Raw genomic sequence first — 10,240 nt, 5'->3', positions numbered from 1 at the left:
CTTAATATAACTTTTTCCGTGTACTCCGTTCTTCTTCCCGCGTTCTACCTCCTCTTCTCATTTCACCTTTTCAGCATCGTGAGCAGGGCGACGGATACGCGCTGGCGTCTTCCTCGTGATTCGAGTAATTTGAACGCGCAACCATGTCAGATAATAGGATACATTGTGCTTCTCGAACCAAAGTTCTATGTGACACGTTCTCGGAGCAAGAGAGAGAAATGAGTATTATGAAGATCCTTCGTGATGCCTTTATTACTTTTATTAATGGAATTATATTTGCTTTTCGATCCGCGACACGAGAGGCGTCCCTGTTTTAATTTTTCTTTTTCATCTTTTTCTTCTTGAAATCTGTGAGGCGGAAGAAGTCTCGACGAGAAAAACTGCGCCTGAAAACAAATAGAAAGCGCGAGGTAATACGTAAGTTAGTACGAAAGGTGTCGAATTTTCAGTGGCGATATTAAGGAGCCTCTACATAAGTTTATTATTTACTAAAAAAAGATACAAATTAAAATAAATATATACACAATATTACACAAACACGGAATTATTATTTATTTTAAATATTATTATTTTTCAGTTTTCTTATTAATGTTTTATTTGTACGTTAAGCTAATAGAGATGCGCACATAATGAAAGTGGTATATAAATATTTAAATACGTGTATATGTACGTCGCGGATATTACCGTAAGTTACAAATTTCCTATAGCTATATTTTCAAAATAAAATGGTCGATAATTCTGAAATTTTTGTATAACATTTCTATATTAATCCCTAATATCCCAATATGATTTGTATTAAAATGCTAAATGTGGTTCAGAAGAAATTGAAAATAGAAGTTAAAAACAACATTAATCTTAAGGAATATGTATAAAAATCGGATGTCTTTAGTTGCGAATATCTTAGCTTCCGAATGATCAGTTATTTTCTGCGCCAATGATTAGTCCTATTTAAATCTGTATGCAGTGCAGATTTCAACGAATTCATAAAAAACATATTTTATGCCACAACTACCTTAACGCAACATAGACTCAAGCACTACCGGGTAGAGTTCCGAATAGATCGTTGCTGAAGGCAGTGAAACAAAAGCTTTTCGCGACTCAACCGCACATTCAAGATGGAGCTCAGTGAATACGCGATATGTCTCATCCACACATTTCTCGTCGTGTCTCGCGTACCGCTAACGAAAACCACCACCACGTTTTCACCACCGACCGAGATCACCATCGTCAAGTCCACCGTCACAACCGCCGGCACGACCGAGACAGACGACGAGATAAGAATGCCGGCGGTGTCCTCAACCGAGCAGGTTATGGATCACAATATACGAGTGAGCGATCTTCCCGTCGTGGACGAGCCGACGGACACGCCGGACCTCGATTGGGACAAGAATCGGCTGATTCGTGACGTCGCGTATTTTATTCGCGCTCACAAGTTCCACGACTACGATCGTCGGTATTACAAGAACGTGGAAAAGGCCACGAGCAGGCTGTACGAGGAGTTCCCCAGGCCCGGGCTGAGATCCCTGCACTGGGAAGTGCGCAAGTACTGCGACGCGAGTTTCGTCGAGTGCCTGAAGTATCTCGAAAGGATCATTAAACTGACGGCCCTCAGGCGCGAGGACGACACCGTCACGGTCATGAGGGAGCAGAAGTGGAGCCTGACGAACAATACCGAGCAGATCTTGGCCGTTCAAAGGGATTGCCAGATGGCCCAAAGGCGGGACAATCTCACTATGGTCCCCTTTCAGGGTCCAATCGGCAAGTGCATCGATTCGCCCGCCGACATTCCTAATCACGACGTCGGGACATTAAACCCGATTTACACATAGTAGCGGCTCGATCGACTCCAGCTTCTAGTCTCGGTCATAGACTGAGTAATCGGACTACGCGATAGAGTTGAATGTGCGGAAGGCCATTCACTCGTCCGGGATTGTATGCCGCCTATTAGCGCGTGTAATCCGGCTTTTAGCGTTAACAGACCATAAAGTCTGACGGAGTGTACGTTTAAATCGTTTTTACCTTAATTCGATGTGTATGCGTGTGTACCTTCACGAGAGTCTACAGTAACTTGGCTGTGGTTGAAAGATACTGTTACAAACGTAACGACTACGAAATATCGTAATGATATCTAACAGATTTTGTGTAAGCTCGTGTCTTTAAAAATTTGCGTTGAGCTGTAATCGTGTCTCGAAAACAGGTCAGAGAAATACGTTGGAAAATTATGTTCCGTCGCTTGTGAGGCGCGCCGTACCTCGATAATAACGAGTAATCTATCGGTGCAAGCAACGTACGTTTTCAGCTATTAATATTGAAAGATATAAATAGATAGATAGATAGATAGATAGACGTTTCCAGCCATTAACATTGAAAGATATAAATAGATAGATAGATAGATAGAGATAGAGAGAGGGTGAGGGAGGGAGGGGAGAGAGATAGCTTGTACCGCTTGAGTTAATAGACGAAGAATATTATACATAAGTCTGACGCAAGCCGTGCCAAACCGTCATATGCTCATAGTTTAGGTAAATATGAACAGAAATGTCCTCTATTATTTTGCAAATGACTACGGAAATGTTTGAGTTATTAATGAAAGAAGCCTCTATATAGCCATTTTCAACAATTAATAATTAAAAAAATGTCCGTGGTTATTTGGGAAAATGGCACGGAACCTTTTTTCATTTGTACTGACCTAAACTACAAGTGTATGACGGTTGGCACACGGCTTGCGTCAGACATCTTGTAGATATTACATGAGACGCGAGAGAGAAAATCGTGATCGGGCACAATTTCAGAGCGCTTCCAATGGCGCACCACCGTCAGCTACTACATGTGCTGGTACACGATGCAGGGTGTCGCGGACTTAGCCGTCTTCGGCGAGCCCTGTGACAATCACGCCAACTGCCTGGATGAATACGGCGTTCATAACAAGGATCCACGGGCGGACGACACGAAACCGTACGCCTGCGCCCTATACAGTTTCTGTCCGGACCATTGTTGCCCCATGAAGCACATCCGGTACATGAAAGACTGTTTCCAGTCGGAGCGCAATCCTTGCTACGCTGAGAATCGGCCAGGTGTGTGGACACCCATTACAGATACCTGTCGCACGCGCGACCGGCTTATTTATATTTTCTAGCGCGGTGGCCGAGTTAATTTTCACGTAACGCGCACCATCGCGGTACTCGTCGCCGTTTATTGTTACACCGATAAAAGCGCCGCCGCAATGCGCGTGCTATTTCGCGCCGACGATAACAGCGCGAGCGATGTATTCCTACCGTATATTTTTTCAGGCACCGCTTATACATCCGATGCTCGCGTAAGATGAATAATAATCAGCCATTCATACGAGAAACCGGGCGAACGCGGACTCGTATTAAACTGGACCCCTACCGTGACAAGTTAAGTGCGCGTTGATAACAAAATTTAAATTGCTCTTTAAGTATTAATTATTTTATTTTATTCTCGATTTTGTTATTCGAACGGTTTTGCAGGAAGTAGCTTTCGAAACAGAGAAGAATAGCTTTAAAATACGTCGGATGGTCGTACGCGTAAAATAATTATTTCAAGCCATTTCGTTGCTGTAAGATGGCAAAAAAGGAAATCGGGGAAACGTAACGTTTTTTAAGGAAATATCATCTCATTTACCAAGTATCATGTACAAAGTGTTGCACTGCATACATGTCATTACGACAAATTGTCACTGCAAGGCCACGTGTGAAAAAATAAAAGCACACTCGGACAGGTCACGCACGTTCTCACTCTCTCTTTCTCTCTCTCATGCGCTCGCAGTCCTACCCGTTGTAGTAAAATGTATGTTAGTGCGGCAAACTGTACTTGATATGTGATGGTTTCTTTAAGAACGTTGTATTTTCGAATTTTTGTCACGCTATCTTACAGCGACAAAATAACAACAAATTCTCACGTAATTGTTTTTTCATACTATCATCCTATATATTTCTAGCTTAATGTTCAGTTGCCTCTTCCCCCAATTTTTAAAGCTGTTTCCTGCTAAACAGTTTAAACAACGTAATCGGGAGTTAGAGCAATTAACTAGCACTTAAATAGCACAGAATTTTTTTTACCAGTGCAAACTCGACTTATGAAGATGAGGAGTCCAGTTTAATATGGGTCAAACGCGGGCTCATTTATCAACTACGATGAATTGTCGATTGGCCGCGCGACGATGATGCATCATGCCGTCGCATTTAGTTAGAATCCGCACGGATAAATCAAGATCAAGCATGCACGATTCATGTCCTGATGAGACGTACAAGGCGTCTACGCCGACGAGATATTAGTTTTGCCTAACACAAACACGACAATCCGTGGAACTCCGCAACGGCTGTGTTTTGCGTTCCGTGCGTCACGCATGCAATTACTCGCTCTTAAACTTGTTCTTTGTTTCTTGTTACTCTTTTTCATAAGTAAAGTAAGAAATTTTTACAGAAAAAAAATAGAGAGCAAGAAGCAAAACGCAAAGAGCACATTGTAGACCAAGTTTTGAAGTTTTCATCTTGTCTCATGCGACACCCTGTCTCTCTTGTTCGCAGCGCATCGAAAGTGCAGGCTGAATCGCGAGGAGAATCGCGACTTCCAGGCGCTGAGGTCGAATCGGATAAATGTGAGCTGCGAATGCCATCGACCCGGCCACGAGTGGTCCTCCAGATTCGGCATGTGTATAGACGTGAACGAGTGCGCTCGCGGCACGCACAATTGCACGTTGAACGCAGGCGAGAGTTGCTTTAATCTGCCCGGCCGTTACGCCTGCATCTGCCGGCTCGGTTACGTCTACAGTCCGGAAATGAAACGGTGCGTCTACAATCTGGACTTCGACAGAACGTTAAAGGGCGACGAGGAGGAGCCAAAGGCCGCGGAAACGAAAGGTCTATTAGATGCAGTTATCCGAACAATCACGAGATCCACTGGAAATAAGCCAGCAAATACTGGTCATATTTACATTCCACTAATTTTGATCGCGTTAATGTATGATGAGACGTAAGTTTGAATGTTTAATTTGATTTTTGTGTTAATTTGACTCCATCTCCAGTGAATACGTTGCACAGCAATTTTCACTTATGCTGATATGTTCTCCAAAGGATCTCTAATGAGCTGTGTTGTGAGATACACGGAGAAAAATATTTTGCTGGGCACAGCAAATTGTTAGTTATTATGGGGACATAGTAATAAATTGAAATCGAAATAATTGACAAAAAAACGGTTCAGAAAAAAGTTTTAGGATTTGAAGGAGTACAAATTGACATTAACTTCGGATTGTATAGTCAATAAATCAAAATCACTTCAAGATAAACTTCATTTTTTTAATGGATTTATATTATTTTCTTTAATGCAAATCAATTCCTCTGTTCATCCTGCGTATAAAAATACTCGAGTAAAATAATCGAAAAGTTAATATTTTTGGAAATATTTTACTTTTTATTCCGATATTTTGCACTGCAAGATATGAATAATCTTATAAAGCATTCACTTTTTGATAACATCACTTAAAGATTTTTGTACATAGAATAACAAGTGAAATAGATCACTATGAGCAAACATAGAAAAATGTTAAAAAGAAATTTATTGCATTTTACAAGTGCATCGATGCACCAATAATATGCAATGATAATATCAGTAATCAATTTCTCTCATATTATTATATAAAAAAGTTAAAGTGATATTATTGAAAAGTTATCACCAACTTATGTCCCTCTCAAAACTCTACAACTTTTGTCTGAATCATTTTTTATAAATTCTTGGTTTTAAAGATATTTCACTATTTCCATTAAAGTGGGATACTTTGCATAATAACAAATATGACTCAAGGTGATCTACATTGGATCAAAAATTCTAGACTAAAATATCCCCTTAATTTATATATAAGATAAAATAAGACATCTATAAGACGAATTTTGCTCGTTCAGCTTTTCGATAAACTCTCGCAAAACATTATGTCACAATTGAAAAACTAATCCCTACTAATGAATCTTTGGCAATTGTCTACACTAAGACAATTTCATTTAAACGTTAAATTTGCTGTACTTCAATGCAAGTTATTATTTTCGCATTAATTAAGAAATCCGTGATAAATTGAAGTTACGTTACAATACCGCGGTAATCCATAATGCATCTCGACGAATAATGCATCTCGACTGTCAGAAACAATCTGTATCGTCTGTAATACTGCGAACTCCGTCTTATTTAATGAAATTAGTGCGTAAATTGCGATGAACTCGTCGACACAACATTGTAGTTTCTATTACCGGATTAACATGGACGCTACGAATACGGTCGTTTAATAACAGCGCGCACGATAATCTGTATCAGCGCTATAAACTGCGATATTACCGTTTAGAAATATCCGGCCACTTAGGATGCGCCGCATCGTAGAAATTTGTACCCGTAACAATTCAAATTTTAATCTTGCCCGCGTAATAGCACGATTCCGTGTGTTTCGTATGCTATCACAAACGGTCCCTCTTAACGGTTATTTGCCCGGCTAAGAGAAAAACAACGCTCTCGTATATGCCATATGCCGTGTTTAGCGCAACGGTGAAATAAGTACAGGCACGGCTAAATACTCGAAATATCCGACAAGAGCTCTTAAAAATGTTAAGACTCACGGAGCAACAGTCACCCTTTGCTGTTAATGTGTCTGACCAATGACGCGTCGACTTTCTTTGTTTTAATTATAAATATTGTCGAAGCGTGAAGTATTTAAAAATAGCACACGTATGCTACCTTTTTTGGCCGGGAGTGTATATAAAGCAGCGAATTGCTTCGTACAGGAATGATAGATTTTTAACAGTTGTGTTTGTTACATTTATTTTGCGTTACTTTTATCCCTAGTCTGCCCTACGCGTGATGTCGATAAAAATAATAAATATTTATGCGCTTTAAAAGTTCTTGAAATCATCGAATATCCCTGTCCAAAATATGCGTGACGTATCGATTCTCTAAAATTTCGCCTGAACTGAATAATAAAAACCGACGTGTGCCGTGACACATATTGATCATGGACGTTTCGCGATTGACAATTGCGATGAGAATAAATCCCTTGATTTATCCGACAATCTCGCGGATTAATTTACGTTGGGCTAATCGAACGGTTAAGCAACGGCATCAGCCGAGAGTCGACGAGTATTCTGCGTGTCCTATCGCGTGACGCAACCCAATTTTTACGGTACGCGCGTACAGGACGACGTGAATGATGCGCATTGCGCGCGGGTTTATCATTCCCGCCATTCTAAAATCCAGTCGTACGGCGCGTGGAAAAAAATTGCGCCGATGCGGGGAAATCCGTGCGTAGAACCTGTGCGTGGAGCGAGTCCAAGTCGAACGATGAGAAAAAAAACTAGACGACCGAAAGCGAAGCCTGGCCCGAAAGAACGGCGATGTGTTGTTTTATTCATCGACGCGCAGAACCGCCGCGTCTTTTCCGCCGAAGGAACTCGCTGCGCGCGCTGTGATACATAAATGTATACGGCGCTGCGATTTTCCTTGCTTCCGACGTATAATATCATTCGTCAAGATGAGATCGCCCGGTAATCGTTGATTTCGATTTATTGGACACAGCAAGATCGATGATCACGCGCGTATCCCGAAAAGTGATTCTCTTTTTGCGCGCGTGTGTGTGCACCGTATAAATGAGAAATTGAAACGTAACGCGTAGCGGGAAAAATGAGAAGTGCACGTAGGTAAAACGAAGGCAGTTGTTAAACGAACCGCCAACGCTTGCATTTCTTCTGTTTGCGCGTTTCGCAAGATAAAATGCGCGGCGTGGGATTAGCGAAAATAAACCACCGCCGGGCTTACGTAACTTGCTACTGATCGCCAAGGATCGCGATTTCTATGTACGATCTCAATGCCTTTTTACGTAATTATAACAACAGCAGCTATAAACCGGTTTTATGCTCAAATACGTACGTTTGCACGAGTAAACCGAGCACCGTTCGTGCAACACTTCTCGTCTGCCGTATTTTTAATTTACGTTTCGAATTTATAAATAGCGCGCAACCGCAAACCAAAATAGATTTTTATTGCTACAGAACTTATTAATTTCCGCTCTGTGTATAGTCAGCGACAAAAAGGTTGCGGTACTTTGTTTTTCAATGAATTTCGCAACGTTGAATAGGAAAATGCATCTCCTGAGAATTGCTAAGGAATAAATTTTTCTATCGGACATAGGATGCGTTTCAAGTCTTATATAGAAAATTTGCAACCATTTTGTCGCTGACCATACACGACATTATAAATTCATTAGCAAATACAGGCGCATGAGTAGAGGCATTTCGCAAAAATTTGACGCGATTCTGCTTCAGTTCAGCGATAAAAGAAGGAGAAAAGTCGATGCGTGAATCAACATGAATTTACTTTGCGTCAACGCGATATCGTAAGGTATCGGAAGCGCGTTAGAATATGCGTCCTTGTGCATATCAATGATATGCATGATAGACGATGGGATTCGAGCACAGATAATATCGAGTTAACTCGCACAGCTCATCGGAAAAAGTAATTAACACGCGGGATCGTTTGCGCTTCGCAGGCACGATATCATTACAGGTATTGCTGTTACTGACCAGCCGCTACAATGCTCAGCGGCACCATCGCTGAAAAACTCGCGGGTTTTCATCCGCGTGTAAAACCACGGTTTGCTTCAAATTGGCTTGATTTTTTATTCGTAAATAGTGAGCCATCGGGCGCGATTTGTCGGCCGGGCATTGAAAACAACGGGGCGCGCGGACGGGGCGTGTATGAAACGAAACATGCGCCCGGGAAAAATGCGCATATTCATACATGGAAATACCGTGGCGGGGGGAAAAGAGGCCGGCTGCCGGTGCGGCACAGCGCGGCGGTTACAGGGAAAATCGCGCGTCGTGCGGCCGGATGCGTCAAAAACCCGAATACTTCCCGGCGCGCCACGGCTATTTGCGCCAATTGACCGTCATAACATCAATTTCAGGCCTCGAAACGCGTTAGCGCGGTGCATCATTTCGCCACACCGTATGTACGTACGTCCGCTTCATGAATATCTTCACCTGACCTACATAGACATTATCGGAAGAAGCGCGTTGAGGTTAAAATAGAATCCAAATATTATTCTTACCGCGCTTTTTATTCACTTTCTTGATTATATAATAGTTTCGTACGATGCTAGAGCTAGAAATTTTATTCGAAGCTTCGAATTTCCGGACCTTCGACACGTTATATTGGAACAGTGGAATTTTGAAATGTGAAAATCGAACATTCGGATATTCGAATATTCGATTGTTTGAATATTCGGAACTTTAAGAACTGAAATATGTTCGTTTTATAGGCATGGTAAATCGTATTCTCTGTCCTAAAAAATATAATTTTTTCCTGCCACCTCCATCCAGATTAAGGCCAGTCACTTCTTATTATTATTAAAAATTGATAACAGGACTTAAATCTTTCTGCATATATTGCTTAAATGTTGCTGCCGTAAATTGTACGTACCATAGACAATTTTCTAGCGGATACAGAAAACAGCGATACATTTTACCCGTGCCATTTAAAATTCTAATTAGACTAACAAAACATTTTTCTGATTGTAGTTTTACGCTCGATAATATAACATTCGCACAATCGCTCGCTATTCGTCGCGAATCAGAAATGACGAGCAGACGACGTCGAAACATTTCACTCTGTTTACTCGTAAACCAGAAATAAATACAACAGCACTCGATCTAGATGCAATGGCACGAAAGCAGAGAAATGCCCAACCAGAATCGAAACTATGGATTTTATGCTAATTCAGGGCCTGCGTAACCGGTATTCCTGGTAAACGGAGCTACGGTAAACGTAGCTACCATCGCTCCCATTTACATCGAGACACCACCGACGTCCCTGCACTGCCTTGCCGATTCAATCCCTTTGTCCCCGTTGATTATCCCACTTGCTACAGTGAAGACACCTCTCATCAAAGCGAATCGACAACTTGCAGTCCAATCTAATTGGCATACTTCAGCTTTATATCTCACTGCGTAGTTTTAGACGTGTCGAATGTCGACGTCTATTAATGCGGTTCACAAATGTTTTCGTTACAACTGAATTTCAAAATCGGAGAATTTTCTACAGATATTTCAAAAAGACGCGTTCGACGTAACTAAAGGACATCTCTAACCCGAATAGAAATTTCGACGCTACTTTGGCATTCTTAAAGATAGTTCACGCTTACTTAGACGGTCCTTAGACTAATATAAACCTACTTTGACGATACCGA

The 10,240-nt window shown here is 41.5% G+C and overlaps 1 protein-coding gene across 1 annotated transcript; it reads left to right on the top strand.

The window, feature by feature from the left end:
• Positions 1-1,115: 1,115 nt before the first annotated feature.
• On the top strand, positions 1,116-5,258 carry LOC106747286. The gene is made up of 3 exons (XM_014624677.1): positions 1,116-1,758; positions 2,793-3,074; positions 4,551-5,258. Exons 1-3 carry the CDS (start codon positions 1,116-1,118, stop codon positions 4,997-4,999), a joined length of 1,374 nt encoding a protein of 457 aa, XP_014480163.1. The 3' UTR covers positions 5,000-5,258.
• The last annotated feature ends 4,982 nt before the right edge of the window (positions 5,259-10,240 follow it).

Source organism: Dinoponera quadriceps, unplaced genomic scaffold (genome assembly GCF_001313825.1).
Source record: "Dinoponera quadriceps isolate SergipeBrazil2010 unplaced genomic scaffold, ASM131382v1 scaffold167, whole genome shotgun sequence".
NCBI lineage: Eukaryota > Metazoa > Arthropoda > Insecta > Hymenoptera > Formicidae > Dinoponera > Dinoponera quadriceps.
The sequence above is the reverse complement of the archived record's forward strand: the minus strand, read 5'-3'. Positions and strand labels throughout refer to the sequence as shown.

Bases quoted from the DNA above. Each gene is read 5' to 3' on its own strand.
- LOC106747286 (XM_014624677.1), top strand. From the start codon at position 1,116: ATGGAGCTCAGTGAATACGCGATATGTCTCATCCACACATTTCTCGTC. The intron at 1,759-2,792 runs GCAAGTGCATCG...GCACAATTTCAG, and splicing joins CCCCTTTCAGGGTCCAATCG to AGCGCTTCCAATGGCGCACC. The intron at 3,075-4,550 runs GTGTGTGGACAC...TCTTGTTCGCAG, and splicing joins CTACGCTGAGAATCGGCCAG to CGCATCGAAAGTGCAGGCTG.